The sequence below is a fragment of the Engystomops pustulosus genome, chromosome 5 (assembly GCF_040894005.1).
Source record: "Engystomops pustulosus chromosome 5, aEngPut4.maternal, whole genome shotgun sequence".
NCBI classification, from domain to species: domain Eukaryota; kingdom Metazoa; phylum Chordata; class Amphibia; order Anura; family Leptodactylidae; genus Engystomops; species Engystomops pustulosus.
Genome location: NC_092415.1, coordinates 135089379 through 135110734, shown reverse-complemented (window position 1 = coordinate 135110734; position 21356 = coordinate 135089379). Strand labels below are relative to the sequence as shown.

Below are 21356 nucleotides of genomic sequence, written 5' to 3'. Positions count from 1 at the left end.
AGCAGGAGCCTGTTAATATAGGTTTTGGCAATTTTCATAAAAATGTGAAAAAATGCACCCACAATTCAAAGCCCCATAACAACCTAGGAAAACAAGAGGATGCAGAAAAAGCCGTGCCAACATAAAGCAGACATTTGGGAAATTTAGAACTTTGAAAATTGAGAATTTTTCAAAATTTTTGACAAATTTCTATTTTTTTCATAACTAAACGCAAAAGATATCATCCAAATATTTCCACTAATTTGAAGTGCAATGTGTGACGAGAAAACAGTCTCAAAATTACCTGGGAATGTTGAAGCATTTGAAGGTTATAACCACTTAGAGCGACAGAGGGCAGATTTAAAAAATCGTGCTTGGTCCGGAAGCCCTAAATTGGCTTGGTCCTTAAGGGGTTAAACAAGAGACCCTTTTATTTGCTATTTTTAGGTGAAAGCTACTTTTCTCATCTTATCCTACCTACTAGAGTTCTTAGGTGATTTATCAGAAGATACGCTTGGTGTACTGGAGGGTCATTTTCCCTCTTTTACTTGTTTTAGTTGACATGGTTTATATCCTTAAAGTTCTTTACACCTTAAGTAAAATACTAAGCCGCAATCGCACTGCAAAGGAGTTAACCTCAAAGAAGTTTAGGGCACATTCACACGGCCGTTCATAGGGACGCAATGTCCCCATAGACGGCAATGGCGGCAGTACACACAGATCCGCGCCATATACCGCAAAAAGATAGAGCACTTTGCGAGTGTGCGGCCGTGCACCGCTGTTTCCTATGGAGGGAGGCAAGGTCACCTCCTCCTCCTCTCCAGTACACGGCGGTATGCTGCACGGCTGGCATACTGCTTGTGAACGTACCCTTGGGTAAAACAGAGTACAACAATATAGCGAAAGAGATTAGCCCATCGATTACAAGTAATTCAATACTCAAGGTATAATAAACAATTACCTAGGGTTATGCATGGAGATAATTATAGCGTAATTGAGTGAAAAATGTAATTCATGAACCACTGCACAGACTACGAGGAATGCAAATTTCCTATGTAGATAATAAATCAGACTTAATTGAGCTTAAAGGGGTATTCCGGGAATATGAACGCCTGATACAAAAACCCATAATGCTCAACCTCAAGTTTTTCTGAGAACTTTAACTTCAAATTTTGACTTCCCGAATTACAAGAATTTTAAACATAATAAGAAAAAGGGTGTCTGGTTTTTCAAAGGCCATTTAAATCCTCAATGTAAATAACTGGGTCTGAACACCTATAGCGCCTTTAATCGAAGGGAGAGGAAGGGTATTTACTATATAGTAGACCTTAAAGGGAGACCTTATAGACTGGGATAATGTTTGATTTGTAAAGCGCTACGTAATTTGATGGCGCTATATAAATAAAGATTATTATTATTATTATTATTCTCAAAGACAAAAGGCCCCCCCCCCCAAAAAAGGGACTTTTTCTCATATATTCTGAAAAAGTCCTGTGAGAAACACATACCTTATGGGAAAAAGCATAAGAGGAACAAGAAAGAGCCAATGTGGCTAACTAGTCTTGTAAGGAAAGCGATAAGCGAGAAAGATAAGGCGTTTAAGGTGCTAAAACGTGAAGGTAGCGATGAGGCATTACAGGATTATAGAGAGAAAAATAAAGCCTGTAAAAAGCAGATAAAGGCCGCAAAAATAGAGACTAAGAGAAATATTGCCAGGGAGAGAGAAAATAATCCCAAATTATTTTTCAAGTATATAAATGATAAGAAATAGAGATGAGCGAACATACTCGTCCGAGCTTGATGCTCGTTCGAGCATTAGCGTACTCGAAACTGCTCGTTGCTCGGACGAATACTTCGCCCGCTCGAGAAAATGGCAGCTCCCGCCGTTTTGCTTTTTGGCGGCCAGAAACAGAGCCAATCACAAGCCAGGAGACTCTGCACTCCACCCAGCATGACGTGGTACCTTTACACGTCGATAGCAGTGGTTGGCTGGCCAGATCAGGTGACCCTGGAATAGACTAGCCCCTGCCTGCGCTGCTCGGATCATTCTGTGTCTGGATGCCGCTAGGGAGAGAGCTGCTGCTGGTCAGGGAAAGCGTTAGGCTGTTCAATTAGAATAGTGTTAGGCAGGAGTGATTCTGCAAGAACCCAACAGCCCTTCTTAGGGCTACAATAACGTTATACTTTTTTTTTTTTTTTTTATTTGCAGCTAGTACCATATTGTGAGGAATTTGCAGGGGGACTTGCTACCGTTGTGTTTAGCTCTTAGTGACACACATATCCACCTCAAACACCAAAGTGGGAAAATTTATTAGGGGTTTGATATCAATTAGGCACAGTCTGCCATTTACTTTTTATTTTACGTTTATTTTTTCATAACTCAGCGTCATCTCATCTGGCATAGCAGTGTGCTTTCATACTTGGCTAGAAAATAGCCATAAGAGAATCCAAACGGCTTAATTAGGCCTACAATAGCGTTATATATATTTTATTTCTGGTTGATCTGCTGGTGGCTGTCCTTGCTGCAGTGCATCTACTACCATATTGTGAGGAATTTGTAGTGAGACTTGCGACCGTTGTGTTTAGCGCTTAGTGACGCACATATCCATCGCAAAGACCGAAGTGGGAAAATTTATTAGGGGTTTGATTTCAATTAGGCACAGTCTGCCATTTACTTTTTATTTTACGTTTATTTTTTCATAACTCAGCGTCATCTCATCTGGCATAGCAGTGTGCTTTCATACTTGGCTAGAAAATAGCCATAGCAATAGGATAGCATCGTTTGGTTTTAAAAACTAAAAAACACAAAAAAAAGTAAAAAAAAAATTAAAGTTATAACTTTCATTTTCAAAATGTTTAACCCGAGGGCTAGGGGTAGAGGACGAGAGCGGGGACGTGGGCGTCCAACTAATGCAGGGGTCAGAGGACGTGGCCCTGGGCGGGGTGAGACACCACCTGCTGATGAGGGAGCAGGGGAACGCCGCAGAGCTACACTCCCTAGGTTCATGTCTGAAGTTACTGGGACTCGTGGTAGAGCACTGTTGAGGTGATGTCGTGGATTGCCGACAATGCTTCGAGCAATTTGTCCACCAGTCAGTCTTCCACGCAGTCCACCCATGTCACCGAAATCGGCACTCCTCCAGCTCCTGCACCTCAGCCTCCTCTCCCCCAGTCTGCCCCCTCCCAGGAAAATTTGGCATTTGAACCGGCATACTCTGAGGAACTGTTTTCTGGACCCTTCCCACAGTCACAAACCACTTGTCCGGTTGCTGCTGAGCAATTTTCCGATGCCCAGGTTTTCCACCAGTCGCAGTCTGTGGGTGATGATGACCTTCTTGACGTAGTGGAAGAAGTGTGTAAAGAGGTGTCCGACGATGAGGAGACACGGTTGTCAGACAGTGGTGAAGTTGTTGTCAGGGCAGGAAGTCCGAGGGGGGAGCAGACTGAGGGATCGGAGGATGATGAGGTGACAGACCCGAGCTGGGTTGAGAGGCCGGGTGAACACAGTGCTTCTGAGACGGAGGAGAGTCCTCGACCAGAACAGGTTGGAAGAGGCAGTGGTGGGGCCAGACAGAGAGGCAGGGCCAGAGCAGGTGCATCAGCGCCAAATGTGTCACGTAGTGAAGCTCCCGTGGCGAGGGCTCCCGCGGCGAGGGCTAGATTTTCAGAAGTCTGGAGGTTCTTTAAGGAAACACCGGATGACCGACGGACTGTGGTGTGCAACCTTTGCCAAACCAGGATCAGCAGGGGTTCCACCACTACTAGCTTAACTACCACCAGTATGCGCAGGCATATGAATGCTAAACACCCCACTCAGTGGCACCAAGCCCGTTCACCTCCGGCCGTGCACACCACTGCTCCTTCCCCTGTGTCAGCTGATAGTCAGCCCCCTGCCCTGGCACAAAAACCCCATCGTCGCCTCCACGATCCTCCACAGCATCCACCAGCGTTCAGCTCTCCATACCCCAGACGCTGTAGCGGAAAAGGAAATATAGTGCAACCCACCCGCACGCCCAAGCCCTTAATGTCCACATCTCCAGATTGCTTAGCCTGGAGATGCTGCCCTATAGGCTAGTAGAGACCGAGGCCTTTCGCAACCTCATGGCGGTGGCCGCCCCTCGGTATTCGGTCCCCAGCCGCCACTTCTTTTCCCGATGTGCCGTCCCAGCCCTGCACCAGCACGTGTCAGACAACATCATCCGTGCCCTGACCAACGCCGTTTCTGACAAGGTCCACCTGACCACGGACACGTGGACGAGTGCTGCTGGGCAGGGCCACTATATATCGCTGACGGCACATTGGGTTAACTTGGTGGAGGCTGGGACCGAGTCTGACCCTGCGGCTGGTCATATACTGCCGACGCCGAGGGGCCTACCTCGGTCCAGGTCTTTCAGGCCTACTATGCCTCCTCCTCCTCCCACCCCTCCTCCACCGAACTACCATCCGTGGGCATGGCGCCATCAGTCGCTAGCTCTAGGCACAGCAGCAGTGCCGTCGCTAAGCGACAGCAGGTGGTGCTCAAACTGCTGAGCCTAGGCGATAAAAGGCACACCGCCCAAGAACTATTACAGGGCATCACGGCGCAGACTGATCTGTGGCTGGCACCGCTGAACCTGAAGCCAGGCATGGTTGTGTGTGACAACGGCCGTAACCTGGTGGCGGCTCTGCAACTCGGCAGACTGACACATGTGCCATTCCTGGCCCATGTGTTAAATCTCATAGTTCAGCGTTTCCTCAAGACATATCCCAATCTGTCTGATTTGCTCACGAAGGTGCGCCGCATCTGTGCGCATTTCAGGAAGTCCAGCACAGATGCTGCCACTCTCAGGGCAGCGCAGCGCCGCCTCCAACTGCCCACTCACCGACTGTTGTGCGACGTGCCCACGAGGTGGAATTCAACATTAACCATGTTATCCAGAGTTTACCAGGAGCGCAGAGCAATTGTAGACTGCCAGATGTCAACTTCCACCAGAACTGGTAGTCAGGTCAGTCAGCTTCCTCAAGTCTACAATGAGGAGTGGACGTGGATGTCTGATATCTGTCAGGTGCTGAGTAACTTTGAGGAGTCAACACAGATGGTCAGTGGCGATGCCGCCATCATCAGCCTCACCATCCCGCTGCTTGGCCTGTTGAAAAACTCTCTGATCAGCATGAAGTCGGAAGCTTTGCGCTCGAGACGGGGGAAGAAGATTCCCTTGTTGATAGCCAAAGCACCCTTAGGTCTGTTTCTCAGCGCATATCGGAGGAGGTGGAGGTGGAGGAGGATGAGGAGGAGAATGTTGGCGAGACACAAGAGGGGACCATTGTTCAGTCCTTCACTGTTCAGCGTGTATGGGCAGAAGAAGAGGAGTCGGAGGAGTTGGAGGAGGAGGAAATGGACAATCAGGCCAGTGAGGGGAGGGAATTCTTGCGCGTTGGTACTCTGGCGCATATGGCAGATTTCATGCTAGGCTGCCTATCCCGTGACCCTCGCGTTCAAAGAATTTATTCCAGCACCGATTACTGGGTATTCACTCTCCTGGACCCACGGTACAAGCAAAATCTTTCCACTCTCATCCCTGGAGAGGAAAGGAGTGTGAGAATGCATGAATACCAGCAGGCCCTGGTGCACAAGCTGAAACACTATTTCCCTTCTGACAGCGCTAGCGGCAGAGTGCGTAGTTCTGCGGGACAAGTAGCGAGGGAGAGTAGGCGAGCAGGCAGCTTGTCCAGCACTGGCAAGGGTACGCTTTACAAGGTTTTTGCCAGCTTTATGTCACCCCAGCAAGACACTGTCACCTGTCCCCAGTCTCGGCAGAGTAGGGCTGATCTTTACAGAAAGATGGTGAGGGAGTACGTAGCTGACCATACCATCGTCCTAAATGATCACACAGCTCCCTACAACTACTGGGTTTCAAAGCTGGACATGTGGCACGAACTGGCGCTGTACGCCTTGGAGGTTCTTGCCTGCCCTGCCGCTAGCGTGTTGTCCGAGCGGGTTTTCAGTGCAGCTGCTGGCATCATCACCTGTAGACTGACAGCGCTGACAGGCTGACGCTTATTAAGATGAATAAAGCCTGGATTTCTCATAATTTCCAATCTCCACCAGGTGAAGGAAGCTCAACCTGAATAATTTATGCACTCCTCCTCCTCATTTTCCTCCTTCTCCTCCTCTTTGTACACTAAAGCAGAGGAAACTGGCTATTTTTTGACAGGGCCCACTGGCTCTAGCTATAGTACTTTATGCATTCAATTTTTCTGGAGGGCCACCTACCTGCTCCTCTGGTTTGAAAACTTTTTTGGACTGCCACATACAGGCACTCAATCTATTTCATTTTTCTGGAGGGCCACCTACCTGCTCCTCTGGTTTGAAAACTTTTTTGGACTGCCACATACAGGCACTATCCAAATTAAATTGTCTCCATAGCAGCCTCCACACGTTGTCTCCATTGCTACCTCCAAAAGTCGTCCATATAGCTGCCTCCATACATCGTCCCCTTATCAAACGAGGTATGTCAGGCAGAAATTTGGGTTGTTTTCATGGATTCCACATCAAAGTTGTTAACTTTGTCGCCACCCTGCTGTGTAATCCACAAAATATACTGGCAAACTTTTATCATTTACCGATATTATTTCAGCGCTTCTTGCGCATCTGTTTACATTCCCCTCACCCGCCATATCCCAAACTTATAAGAACGCTACTACACTTGATCTTATACAAAAGGTCCTTAGAAGTGCTGTTTGGGGAGTAGCCTAGAGACAGGGGCTTGGATTGGCGAAAGCTCGCCTGGAAGCGGAGCGCCAGCTCCATCCCAAGATCCAACTAACATAGTTTTAACTGCAGCACCTTTAATCTACTACTAGTTCACTGCCTCCATAATAATAATAATAATAATCTTTATTTATATAGCGCCATCATATTCCTTAGCGCTTTACAAATCATAGGATACAAATACAAATGTAATGTAACAGAGCACAACATTTGTATGGAACAACAGGAGTGAGGTCCCTGCTCGCCAGAGCTTACGGTTTATGAAGATGATGGGGTAACACGAGGTAAAAGAATATTTAATGGTCAAGCCATTCTTCTTAGGGAATAGAACAAAATATAATAAATGGAATTGCTGTCGCTTGAACCACTCAGCCGTCATCTTATATACCAGGTCCAGGGTGAATGGGACTGCAGAGAAGTCTGGTGCCTGTTGGTTGCTGGATAACAGATGGGAGGACGACACAGGACGGGTTAGTAGAAGAGTTAAAACTTCATGTAGTTAATGAGTGTTATAGGCTTGCCTAAAGAAATGGGTTTTAAGAGCACGTTTGAAACTTTGGAGGTTAGGTATTAGTCTGATAGTCCGGGGCAGAGCATTCCATAGAATTGGTGCAGCTCTAGAGAAGTCTTGGAGACGCGAGTGGGAGGTCCGCACTAGGGTAGAGGTTAATCTAAGATCACTGGCGGATCTAAGAGCACGGGTTGGGCGATAGACTGAGATAAGAGAGGAGAGGTAGGGGGGTGCAGCATTATACAGAGCTTTATGGATGAGGGTTATTATTTTAAACTGTATTCGAAAGGAGACTGGCAGCCAGTGCAGCGACTGGCATGAACTGTAGGCATACATGGTCCCCTTATCAAACGAGCTGTGTCAGGCAGAATTTTGGGTTGTTTTCATGGCTTCCACAACAAACTTGTTAACTTTGTCGCCACCCTGCTGTGTAATCCACAAAATATACTGGCAAACGTTTATCATTTACCAATATTATTTCAGCGCTTCTTGCGCATCTGTTTACATTCCCCTCACCCGCCATATCCTAAACTTATAAGAACGCTACTACACTTGATCTTATACAAAAGGTTCTTAGAAGTGCTGTTTGGGGAGTAGCCTAGAAACAGGGGCTTGGATTGGCGAAAGCTCGCCTGGCAGCGGAGCGCCAGCTCCATCCCAAGATCCAACTAACATAGTTTTAACTGCAGCACCTTTAATCTACTACTAGTTCACTGCCTCCATACATGGTCCCCTTATCAAACGAGCTGTGTCAGGCAGAATTTTGGGTTGTTTTCATGGCTTCCACATCAAACTTGTTAACTTTGTCGCCACCCTGCTGTGTAATCCACAAAATATACTGGCAAACTTTTATCATTTACCGGTATTGTTTGAGCGCTTCTTGCTCACCTCCTTTGGTTGCTCTCTGCCACCCATTGGTTTTAAGCCTGAGTCCATTTGGGGTATGTTGCCAAGACACTCTCTAGCCTGCCGCTGCTGCCGCTGCCTCTGCATGCCGTCCCCTATAGTGTCAGGGTCAATTATTGCATGTTTTAGATGCTATCTAGCTTCATTCTGTCACTCTGTCATGGCCATGCTGTTGCCCATAATTTTGGCATAATGGTGCGTTTAAGCAGCCTCAGAGGCATCCATGCATGCTGCCCCTGCTGTTTCCTGTCCATTTCCGTGATGTTTCCATCCTTTTCTGAGGTTTCCAGGTGTTTGGCCAAGCTTCCCAGTGCAGAGCCTTGGTCCCCTTGAAAAATGCTCGAGTCTCCCATTGACTTCAATGGGGCTCGTTATTCGAGACGAGCACTCGAGCATCGGGAAAAGTTCGTCTCGAATAACGAGTACCCGAGCATTTTAGTGCTCGCTCATCTCTAATAAGAAACTAAAAATAGAGAGTGTGGGTCCTCTTAGAAATAACATGGGGGCCATGGTGGAAGGAGATGAGGAAAGGGCCAATCTACTGAATGTCGCCTTCTCAACTGTCTTTACCCAGGAAAATCCCCTGGTGGAAGACACAATGAGGAATAATGTAAATTCTTTTTGGAATGTCAATAGTTTAACCAAGGAAGAGGTACGGCGCCGCCTCACAACCACTAAGTTAGATAAATCATTGGGGCCAGATGGCATACAACCCCGGGTTCTGCATGAACTATGTACCGTGATAGACAGACCATTATTTTTAATATTTGAAGATTCACTGAGGACTGGTTATGTTCCACAGGACTGGCTCATAGCAAATGTGGTACCAATATACAAAAAAGGATCAAAAAGCGATCCTGGAAACTACAAACCCGTGAGTCTAACTTCTGTGGTGGGGAAAATATTTGAGGGGTTTGTTAGAGATGCTATCCTGGAGTATCTCACTGTGCACAACCTTATAACCCAGCGACAGCATGGGTTTATGAGAGATCGGTCCTGTCAGACTAATCTGATTGGTTTCTACAAGGAGGTAAGTTCAAAGAGGTGTTAATATTCAGAAAAGGTACTCACTACTTAATACATCACCTTTTTATTTGTTATTCTTATACATGTTCAGCCTCTGCGCTGTGTCACATAGGAACAAATGTGGGAGGGGCTAAGAAGGTGCATGCACAGCAGTGAGAGGGGCAGTTATAGCACAAGTCCCATAAGTCTCATTGCCCTTCCCTACATCACTGATTTCAGGGTCTCCTTCCACCTGCTGTACTTTAATAGTCCTTGCACTTACTCAGGCTACCTGCAGACAATGAGAAAATGAGGTCGTGTGCAAGTTTTATTTTCTACAGCTAGTACATACCTCATTAGCTCATGACCAGAGCTCACACAGACCCTTGCTTGTGTCTTGTCCTGTATACCCTGTATATCCCAATACCTAGCATAGCAGGATTCTAGCAAATATAATGGGAATCCTATGTGTCCCTATTACTAGCTATACCAAAGCTTTGACACTCTATTTCCTGTACCTTCCCATCCTTGTAACATTATAATTAAATGAGAAAACAAATGTTTCTATAAATTGAATACAATTTACCTCATAAAACATCTGTCAAATGTGCCTCATTTATAAAAACTGTCTATGTTGCCCATGGAAACCAATCACAGCTCAGCTTTCATATTTCACAAACTGTTACCTCTGTAAAGCTAATTTTTCTCACAATCTACCTCAAATCAAAATGGAGGACTAGATTAGTTGGATTAGCTGTCCTAAGTTACTCTGTGATACCAAGAAAAGGATGAGAGTAATGTATCTATAGCTTGAATATTAAACATAACAAATAAATATACCTTTTCTTCTAGCTGGTCTTCATGATGGGTGTGAGTGTGGCGGTGGAGGTCTTTAAATTGTACATAGTGGGGCACATTTACTTAAAATAGTGCAACAGTTTTCCTGTGGAATGTGCAGGTTTCGCCAGATTCAGGATTTGTGGTGCCTGGTCTTCATGAATCTGACGCTCCCTACACTACTCCGTCAGGGTACACTACTCCGGGTTCAAAATGCCATGTTTAGCATCACCCTGAAAACTAATGCTGTTTTAAAATGAATGCGTTTTTTTCCCCTCCACATACCCCTGGGGTGAAGGCAGCAGATTGAGGAAAATAATCGCAAGTGCTAGCAATAAAGCCCTGATAAATATCTCCCTATGTGCGTACGTGTACATATTGTGTGTGTACATACAGTATGAATTTTATGTACTGTATGTATTAGTGTATAGATGTATAATTGAGTACATAAATGTATGCATGGATGTATGTACAAGTATATAAAAGTGAGTGTATGAGTGTAGAGCTATATGAGTGTACAATTCCGGCACCAGCATTGGGCATACCTGGGCAAGTGTCGGGGCTCAGACCTGCTGGGGGGCCCCACATAAGGCTGTTTAAGTTTCTGAATTTTTAACACCGCCATGTGAGTTCACTGCAAAGGGGCTACTGAGCCTCCGGCACCCAGGGGCCTACTGGAACCAACCCTGTGTGTGTATATAAATGTTTGTATATATATGAGTGTATAAATGTGTGTGTGTATATCAGTGTATATGTATGTATATTTTTTTATGGTTTAGGTGGGCCCCATGCAGAAATCTAGCCTCTACTAGTTACACCCCTGACTAGGGATGCTTCAGCTCTAGTCTGCGAACGGGGCATGTGGAGGCTGGAAATGAGGCAAATCCTACTAATGTGTCCTTCTAAACACATGACTGAAACTTGTGTGCAATACTTTTCTAATCGAAATCTACTTCCTATGGACTAGCCTTCGAAGCGCTGTTATACACACACTTCAGCGCTCACGTGCACCTCATCCTAGGACAGCTATGGTTTCTTGTAACTACTTCTACAATCCCGTCTGCTCTTCAAGAAAATGGCCGCCGACCACTACGCATGAGCTTCAGATTTCACCCTCTAGCGGCCACAGTGGCTTGTGGTTACTATGGTGACGGATCGGTTGCTCTGGAGATCACGTTTGTGTATTCAGTTGAACGGAGTTTCAGAGAGATCAGCTGCTAGTTCGTGCAACAGAGGCGGCGGCTAGGTCCAGTACTGTAGGTAAGTGCAAGTGTGCGGATGGGGTAGGTATATGCACATGTGTAGATGGGGTGTAGCCAGGTCCAGTAATGTAGGTGTGTGCACATGTGTGGATGGGGTGTAGCGATGTCCAGTACTGTAGATATGTGTGTGTATAAGGTAGGTATGTGCAGGTGTGTATGGGTTAGGTATGTGTGTGTATAAGGTAGGTATGTGCAGGTGTGTATGAGGTAGGTATGTGTGTGGATGGAGTGTAGCCAGGTCCAGTACTGTAGGTGTGCGTGCAGTACTGTACAGTCCCATGTTACAGGTTATAGAGACACATCATGACCTGTGTATAGTACCCAGATTAACTTCACCCTCTGCTAATAATAATGCTGTTCTGTGTACACAGAATAAAGCTAGTGCTCAGGCCCTGGGTTCAAATCTGTTAAAATCCTCATGTTCATAGAGTGTGTATGTTCTCCATTGAATTTAGGTAGTGAGCCCTGCTGTGGACAAAGAAGTAGCTTTTTTGGCACCTTTTAAATTGTCTGAAATGTACCGGAAATCATACGATTCCCCAGTTTTCTAGAGCTCTCCTTGCTGTCATTCTACAGGAAGCTTCAATGTTTACTACCAGTGGATAGAAACCTGTCCATGGTCATGTGATGTCACACAGGAGCACTGCTTGTTAGCGGTGCACTGCTGGTGTGATCATTGATCACATAAGTTAACTGCAAGTGCATAATACCTTAACAGCACCATGATGTATTGCTACAGTTGGAACTACGGGCAGTCCACAACTTAAAGACACTAACAAGGACCCTTAGTTACAGACAGACAGGAACATATCGGAAATCCAATTGTCAAGCAGGAACAAAAAACATGTACCTGTTCCACCTTACATACAAATTCAACTTAAAGCGAACCTCATTTTTAGCTGGTGACATCTTTCAACAGCCTATGTTGATTTTAAAAATGCCTCTGACAGCATTCTGGGGTGGGGAGTGGCAACTGCAACGACTTGTGTGCCTGTGTCTAAGTCTCCTCAAAGCATTAGTCCTCCAGTAGTGATGTGTCATTCGCGAACGAGTCGGCTTGTTCGTGAATAAGGGGAGCTGGCTAACCAGCTCACCACATCCCCTTTAACCTGATACAATCGGGTTAAAAGTGGAGTGATGTGGGTTGATTGACTGGCCTGCAGCTCCATATTATATATTTAATAGGGAGCCTTTCAGGAGCCAGAAGAGCCGGCTCTTCTTAGTGAGCGGAGGGAAAGAATGCAGCAAGAAGACTGAGGTACAGGCAGCTGCAGTTGCCCCCTTTCTCCCCGGGACCCAATACATGCTGCTGGCAGGAAGCCACGTAATGTGTAATAAAGCAATGGCAGTATTCAGAATGCTAAAAAAAATTTTTAAATCAGCCTAGTATAGGCTATTGTAACCTGTCACCAGCTAAAAATGACATTCCTGGTGACATTCCAGGTTCGCTTTAAAAACATACCAGGAAGATAACTAGGAGAGGCAGGGCCCCGTAGCAGGCTTCTGAATGAGGCCCTCCTATCCCCTCAGAAAATATACATATATGTATACTTTTATACACATGTGTATACTACACATTTATACACATGTGTATACTACACATTTATACACATGTATACACTTATGCGCATGTATTCATGCACTGGTGGGGGCCCATTGAATGTAGTCCAAACAGGGAACAGCAATCGCTACATACTGCTCCCCAGAAATAACTATATACAGGCTCCACAGTAATCACTATGTACACCGCCCAGTATTCACTATATACAGCTCCCCCAGCAACCACTATGTAAAACTCCCCCAGCAATCACTATGTACAGCTCCCCCAGCAATCACTATGTACAGCTCCCCCAGCAACCACTATGTAAAACTCCCCCAGCAATCACTATGTACAGCTCCCCCAGCAATCACTATGTACAGCTCCCCCAGCAATCACTATGTACAGCTCCCCCAGCAATCACTATGTACAGCTCCCCCAGCAATCACTATGTACAGCTCCCCCAGCAATCACTATGTACAGCTCCCCCAGCAATCACTATGTACAGCTCCCCCAGCAATCACTATGTACAGCTCCCCCAGCAATCACTATGTACAGCTCCCCCAGCAATCACTATGTACAGTTCCCCCAGCAATCACTATGTACAGCTCCCCCAGCAATTACTATATACAGCTCCACGTAATCACTATATACAGCTCCCAGTAATCACTATATATAGCCCCTAGCAGTCACTGTATACAGCTCCCCCAGTAATCACTATATACAGCTCCCCCAGCAATCACTATATACAGCTCCCCCAGCAATCACTATATACAGCTCCCCCAGCAATCACTATATACAGCTCCCCCAGCAATCACTATATACAGCTCCCCCAGCAATCACTATATACAGCTCCCAAAGCAATCCCTATATACAGCTCCCCCAGCAATCACTATATACAGCTCCCCCAGCAACCGCTATATACAGCTCCCCCAGCAATTGCTATATACAGCTCCCCAGCAACCACTATATACAACTCCCAGTAATCACTATATACAGCTCCCCCAGAAACCACTATATACAGCACCCCCAGCAACCACTATATACAGCTACCCCAGCAAACAATATATACAGCTGGTGCTCGATAAAGAGATGCTTAGCCTTGAAACACTATTTGCCTTGCAGAGGAAATAAAAAATCTTTTAAATAAAAACTACATTCTGGATATATAATGATGTGCTCCTGTGCCCATACTTCTAGTCTATGTATGATGGATACAGATGCTTATTAAATGGTATCCTTCATGCTGTTGTTAGAGATGAATTTGCTGTGAAGTCTCAGGACTTCTCTAGCTTGTAGAGTGACTTCCAAATTAGAAAAGGTACCACTGCTGATATATGAGAGCAAAACCAAGACACAGGCACCAGTATCGTAGAGAAGGCAGCTCATACTTTATTGTTAGTGTAACACATATTTATGCTTGGCTACTGTGATTAGCATAGGCAAAGGTAAATAAGTAACCTCAATGGGTTCTGAAGAATAGGTGACTAGCTTATCGGTTCCTGGTCCTCAGGCAGTTTTGATTACGATCTCTGCTCTACCACAAGGTCAGTTTTAGCTTTCTGCTTCTTGAGAATCAGAAACCCAAAACTCACCCAATTCCTGTAATTCACGTGGCCTGTTCTAATCACTAGGCAGATTGTCCAAAATGGAAGCTACATACACAAAATGGCGGCTAATATCTACTGTAATCTCTCAAACTGTCTATCAGAGATTCAGTTTTTTTAAAATAAATAAAAACTACTATTCATCTGTTTTGTACAGATGGCAGATCTTCAGCTCTATTCTAATTTCTGATGGTACTTAATAATGTAGATAGGTACACAAGTGAAAAATTGTAATGCTAGTTTAAGGAAACATAAAAATCATTGTTTTCTAATATGGCAAATCACATTCACTGCACAATGTTCATTACGGGATGATTTGGGAGCTTGTCGGTGATTTCTGTCCTTGTATGTGAGCAACATATCATAATGCAGGAGAAGCTGAACTGTGTAATATATAGGTTTATATGTTTTGGTGGAAAAAGTCTTTATTACCTGGTCACATAGGATGAATGCCCAAGATTAAGAATTCTAATCTGCTCCCAATGAGAACTGCTAGTTTTATTATCACAGGCTGCTATCACTGAAGACTATCATCCAATAGTGGATTTCACAAACCTTCATCTTCTCCAACTCTTTGCCACACCACTGATCACAGAGTAGTTGGGGATACTGTTACTTTCTGGTCCTCACTGCAAATTATGTTCTCTTCTGTCAGGTGGGTGGTCCCAAGCTGTCTGCTTCAGCCCAAAACTATCCACCTAATAGTAGAAAGCTTAATGAGCATATTGGGTGCTGAAACTTATGACTCAGATTACTCAAAGTATAGGGTCTAGAGAAAATTGGACTTTTCCTATTAATGGAAGCAAAGAATTGGAGTTGGTGTAGTTAATAAAACATACTCTTTAAAGGTGTTTTCATATTAATGTATGAGCTGTGCACAAGATGGGGATTAAGGGGGACATTTATCAGAGCTCCTATGACCAGAAAACTGTGGTAGGAGCAATTGTGAACCGCCAAGCATTGTGATTATTCCATTTAGGCCAGTTTCACACCAAGGGAGCATTCGCAGGCTGCAGCATTTCTCTACGCCAGGTAGGACATGGTGTTAAAATGTACAATGCGCGGTTGCCCCAACAGATACATCAGGAGGCCTAAGCATCTTGATGTAAACCATGGCGCAGGAGGGGCGGGAATTTCATCATGTGCCGATGTACATGTGTATTATAAAACTAATAAGTGTCTGATTGCTGAGCGTCTAACTACGACCTCCAGTAATCACAAATGCAGAGGCTCATGTGTGTATTTGTTTGAACAGAACTCCTTTCACTTTTATGGAACTTATTTATGGACACTTTTATTTCACTTATGGACACTTATTCCCTATTGTATGGTCTAGTTTATAGGTGACAATTGTGGGAAACCCCTTTCAGGATGGGTTGATATTAGTGTCCCTATTGTTTATCTGCCTTATAAAACACATTGCCATTAATAGCAGTGCTCCCAATAACACAGGTTGTTACTGCCACCGAATATGTCAATAGAAATTGGCAAGATGCTTTGTTGTGCTCAGTAAGCAGCAGAGACGATAACCAGTAAACATAACAGTGGTGCAGCAGAGAGGACTCCTGAGACTGCTTGCAATCCTCTGTTTACCGGCTCAGGTTCCCCAGTGTTTTACTTGTAGCTGAATAATTATTGTTTATAGCTGAATGACTTGTATTGTATGATATTGTATTGTATGGCTTCGTGCACAAGACCGTTTGTGATTTCTGGGCCACAAATAAGAGAATGTGAGCCCCTCTTTGCAGCCAGTAGGATATGCCCATAGGAAGTGTTAGCACACCCATGTGCATGCACCGTGCCTTGCCACACCGCAAACTTGCCCAATAGAAGCCTAAGAGGCCGTGAAGTAGCCGCAGGTTGTGTTTCTTAGAGTAAAGGTCCACCTTAAAGTCACTTTAGGGCATTGTTCACATTTGCTTTATGCACTTGTTTTGTACAACAAATGTTTCCAATCCAATTCCAATAACCTGACAGAGACTAAATAAGAGTTATCATAGGCTGGAATCCTGTTTGTATGATTTTTTTCAATTAGAAAAACATAGTCAACTATTCTATTTTATGCATGGGATCTTGATAAAACATATTTTGAGCAATGTAAGCTCCTTTATACTTCGTCAAATATTTATATGGAATATTTTCTTCATTTCTTTTCTCAGAATAAAAACACAATGCGACATTTAAGTAAAGAAACTTCTGGTCCGACCAACAGATATGCCACCTGTGGTAAGTTACAAGAACGTAAAAAAATCAACGAGCATTAGAATTGCTTGGAAAATATGCAAAGATTTCCAGCATGGAATAAGGAAAACCATGCCTCCTTGTAAGGCTGCTCCCTTGACATCAAGCATGACCTACAAGAGGCCTTATAACATTATACAGGATTAAAACCAAACCAGTATATCTATTCCCGAAGGAACAGATTCCCAGCTGTAGAGAGCACTGTTTAAACCTGATTGGGTCTCCTCAGGCGTAGGGAACTGGTTTGGCTGAGTGAGAGGCTTGTGACTTGGGAAGGGAGTAAGAGTTCTCCTTACAGAGACTGACAATTAAGGCTGCCGTGTAGGTGTATGGAGTCACATAGACATTGATGCTCCCCCAAGGGGGATTCTGGGAAAATATGCAATAAATAAGGAATAAGATGGAATAAGGAAAACCACACCTCTTTTAGCTACCTTGTAAGGCAGCTCCCTTAACATCAAACATGACCTACAAGAGGCCTTGTGACATGATGTTTAAAACCAAACCAGTATATCTATTTGTTAACACTTTTCCAATTTAGTCAGCAGGTAGTACACAATAGGGAGGCTTATCAAAAGTGTCTGAGAGAAAAACTTTCCTAGCCATCATCGGCCATCTTCTGTCCTGTCTCTCCTCCACTGGAGCAAGATCGACAGACTGATTAAAGGGCAGTAGCATATTAATTTTCCTTACATTGGATGTCAACAGTATTTTTCTGCTAAGGGAAGCAACATTTTAAATAATAACTAGTTACATATTAGCTTATATTTTAAGGATCCATTTGCATATGAATTACCATATATAATCGAGTATAAGCTGACCCAAGTATAAGCCGAGACCCCCAAATTTACCACCAAAAACCATGAAAACCCAATGACTCGAGTATAAGCCGAGGGTGGGAAATGCATTGGTCACAGCCTCCCAGTATATAGCCAGCAAGCCCCCAGTAGTATATAGCACGCCTGCCTCCTGTAGTATACAGCCAGCCAGCCCCCTGTAGTATACAGCCAGCAAGCCCCATGTAGTATACAGCCTGCCAGCCCCACTGTAGTATACAGCCTGCCAGCCCCACTGTAGTATACTGCTAGCCTACCCCTGTAGCATACAGCCAGGCAGCCCCCATGTAGTATACAGCCTGCCAGCCCCATGTAGTATATAGCCAAAGAATATAAGATCTCCAAAGGGCAGGGGCTCACCTCCATCCTCGTAGATTCAGAAGAAAAAGTAAGACCATTTCCAAGGCACTCACCGATCCAGATGGTTAATTTTAAATGGTTTTATTACCAATGATGAAGTAAAAATAGAAAACATAAAAACATAGTAACATGGACAACGCGTTTCGCGTCCTCTATACTGGACGCTTCATCAGGTCTAAAACAGCATGGTACACATAGTAATTTATATCCCCACACGGGAAGTGACATCATGAGCAGATTATGGAGAAAGAGGGAGGAGTTAAAAAGTAACAGTTCCTAGAAATAAAAAACCTGATGCGTATCCTGAAACAGGCATATAAAAAAACTCTCCCTCTCACTCAACAAGACTGCCTAACAAAGGACCGCCCACGAGCGGAGCAACGTTCTATGTTGAAAAATGATCATTCTTTAACCCCTTATCACCGACACTAGTTTTCAGCTCAATGACCAGACTCGATTTTTCAAATCTGACATGTCTCACGATAATTGGTTATAACTTCAAAACGCTTTAACATATCCGGGTGATTTTGAGAATGTTTTCTCGTGATACATTGTACTTCATGTTAGTTATAAAATTTAAGTGATAAGTTTTGCATTTCGTTCTGAAAAAAAGTGAAAATTTGGCAAAAGTTTGTAAAAATTCTTCATTTTCCAAGTTTGAAATGTTCTGGTTTCCAGACAAGATGTAAAACTACCTAAAAAGTTAGATAATTAACATTTACAGAATATCTGCTTTATGTTGGGATGATATTTTATGCTTCCGGTCATTTTTCTAGGATGTTATGAGGCGCAGAACTTTAGGTGCGATTTTTCTTATTTTCATTAAAATTGCCAAAACTCACATTTTGAGGGACAACTCATCTTTCAAGTGACTTTGAGAGGCCTAAATAATAGTAAAACCCCATAAATTACCCCACTATAGAAAGTTCACCCCTCAACATATGTAAAACAACTTCTATTAAGTCGATTAACCCTTTAAGTGTTTCACATGGGTTAAAAAATATGGACCTGCGATTTAGAAACTATAGAATTTTTTTGGAAAATACATTCATTTAGGCCAAAACTGACATTTTCAGAATAAATTAAATATTGAAACGCACTGCAACGCTTGATGCCCAATTCCTCCCGAGTGTACTGATACCCCATTTGTGGTGGTAAACTGCTGTACGGGCGCACGGCCGAGTATAGAATGAATGGAGGCGCCATTCACAGAAGATTTGTATTGTCACATTGTACGACCTATAAATTTTTTTTTTTTTTTGGTAATGCGAACATATGAGGGCTTATTATGTACGGGATGAGATACAATGTAAAGATAATTTATTTTGGGAGTCTAAAGCTTATTCATGAGATTTTATTAACTATTTCAAGGGGGACATAAACAAAATCATCAATTTTTATTTTGGATTGTTAGCATTTTTTTCCCCCGCTCACCGTAACGTAAAAATAATATTTTATCTTTATTCTCTGGTTCACTACGATTGCGGTGATACCTCATTTATATAGTTTTTCTTATTTTTGCTCAATTTTCCTGAGCAAAACCAATATTGGAGAAAATCACATTGTTTTTACTATTGACAACTTTTCAGGGCCATAACTTCTGTATTTTTCTGTTGTCAGATCTGGTTGAGGGCTTATTTTTTGCGAAAACAGTTGTTCTTTTCAGTCGTATCATATTAGGGAACGTAACTTTTTTTGATCACTTTTCAGAACATTTTTTGTGATGGTGTTTGATGGAAAATTGTATATTATGGGAAGTTTTTCGAGTTTTTTTTTTACGTAGTTCACCGAGCGGGTTCAATATTGATTTAGATTTATTGTACAGATTAATACGGACGCGGTGATACCAAATATGTACGTGTTTTTGTGTTTTATTTACTTTATTTGCATTTTATGTGTTACTGGGGAGATTATGGGACTTTTATTTTATTTATTTAATTATATTATAAAAAGATTTAATTTTTTTTTTTACTTTTTTTTACACTTTGTACTTCTTGGCTTGAATAAGCGATCATCCGATCGCTTATTCAAGCCTTTACACTGCAATACACTTTTATTGCAGTGTATACTGTAAGTAACTGAGCATGCTGAGCATGCTCAGTTACACACAGCCGGGTCCTGCCAGGAGGCGGAACCCGGCACAGAGAGGAGCCGACAGCCCCGGGTCACTCGTCAGAACCCGGGGCTGAGGCAGGAGGGATCGGATCCCCCGGTAAGCACACCGGGGGGTCCGATCCATTGGGGACACACTTGCACGCCGCGGTCATGCTTGACCGCGGCGTGTAAAGGGTTAAACACCCGGGATCGGAGTTTTTCCGATCCCGGGTGTTAGTGCCGGGTCTGGGCTGTGATATCACAGCCCGACACCGGCACCAGAGAGACCCGGTGTCCCGAAAACTTCTTCTGACGCGCCGCCGTAGAAAGGCGTACGCGTCAGAAGAAGTACCCTTAATGACCGCCGTAAAAAGCCGATAGGGCGGTCATTAAGGGGTTAAATTTTATAACCCGGTACAACGATGATTTTAGCGAAATAACAAAAATTCTCAATAAACATTGGTATATTTTACAACAAGATCAGGTCCTAAAAACAGTACTCCCCAACAAACCCAAAGTTACCTATAGACGGGCTTCTACTTTGAGAAACATTTTAGCTCCTAGCCAAATTAAACAACATAAAACAACTAGCTTGGGAAATACTAATAATAGTAGTGAGCACATCCCTATTGTGAAAAAATGTAATCACAAATTATGTTTGTGCTCCTCAACGATTAGGGACAAAAGCACACAATTTAAATCCAACACTACACAACAAACATTTTCCATCAAAACGTCTATGACATGCAAATCAAGCTATGTGATTTATTTAATCGAGTGCCCTTGCGGTCTTCAATACATCGGGAGGACAACACAAGAACTACATGACCGGCTAACTGGACATAGAGCTAATATTAAGAAAGGCTTTCTTAAACACGGTCTTTCTAAACATTTTTTGTTTAAACATCATAAGGATGAAACCTTATTTACTGTCATGCCAATTGATTTTATCCCTGAAAGTGTGAACAACAGATACCAGTCTCTATGTCGTAGAGAAATATACTGGATATATAAAATGCAAACGCTCAGCCCCTTTGGGCTGAATGAGGTATCCGAAACCATCATGTAATAGCCCCGGATGTGTCTAAAAATTCATCAGACCATCATGTAATGGCTAATTGTACTTACCATATTTTCATCTTGGTCCTTGTGGCTCCGTTCCATTCCGGGTCCGTTCCGTCTCGGTCCTTGTGGACCATAACCACTGGTCACCTGACTCTTGGCTGGGTCACATGAGCCATTCCAGTTACTACTTCCGGAACCTTGTGTTCCAAAGAGCAATCCGTGTGCGGTCCACCGCCTAGTTCCGGTAGACCGTACATCTACCATTGTGAACTTAAATTAATTTGTTTCAGAACAGTATGAAACATTTTTAACGATGTAAAGGTTTTTTATTTCTAGGAACTGTTATGCTAAGTTACTTTTTAACT

The 21356-nt window shown here is 43.7% G+C and overlaps 1 protein-coding gene across 3 annotated transcripts in view; it reads left to right on the top strand.

Annotated features, from left to right (window-relative positions):
- Positions 1-11092: 11092 nt before the first annotated feature.
- Positions 11093-21356, top strand: part of C5H7orf57 (chromosome 5 C7orf57 homolog) — a 44560-nt gene continuing 34296 nt past the window's right edge. Inside the window, exons 1-2 of one of the 3 annotated variants that reach the window (XM_072153108.1) lie at positions 11093-11249; positions 16555-16621. In XM_072153108.1, coding sequence (XP_072009209.1) covers positions 16567-16621 — 55 coding nt within the window. In that variant the 5' untranslated portion in view covers positions 11093-11249; positions 16555-16566. Of the gene's footprint in view, positions 11250-11486; positions 11504-15408; positions 15428-16554; positions 16622-21356 lie in introns of those variants that run through there. The other 2 variants (XM_072153110.1, XM_072153111.1) reach the window with 2 other exon arrangements.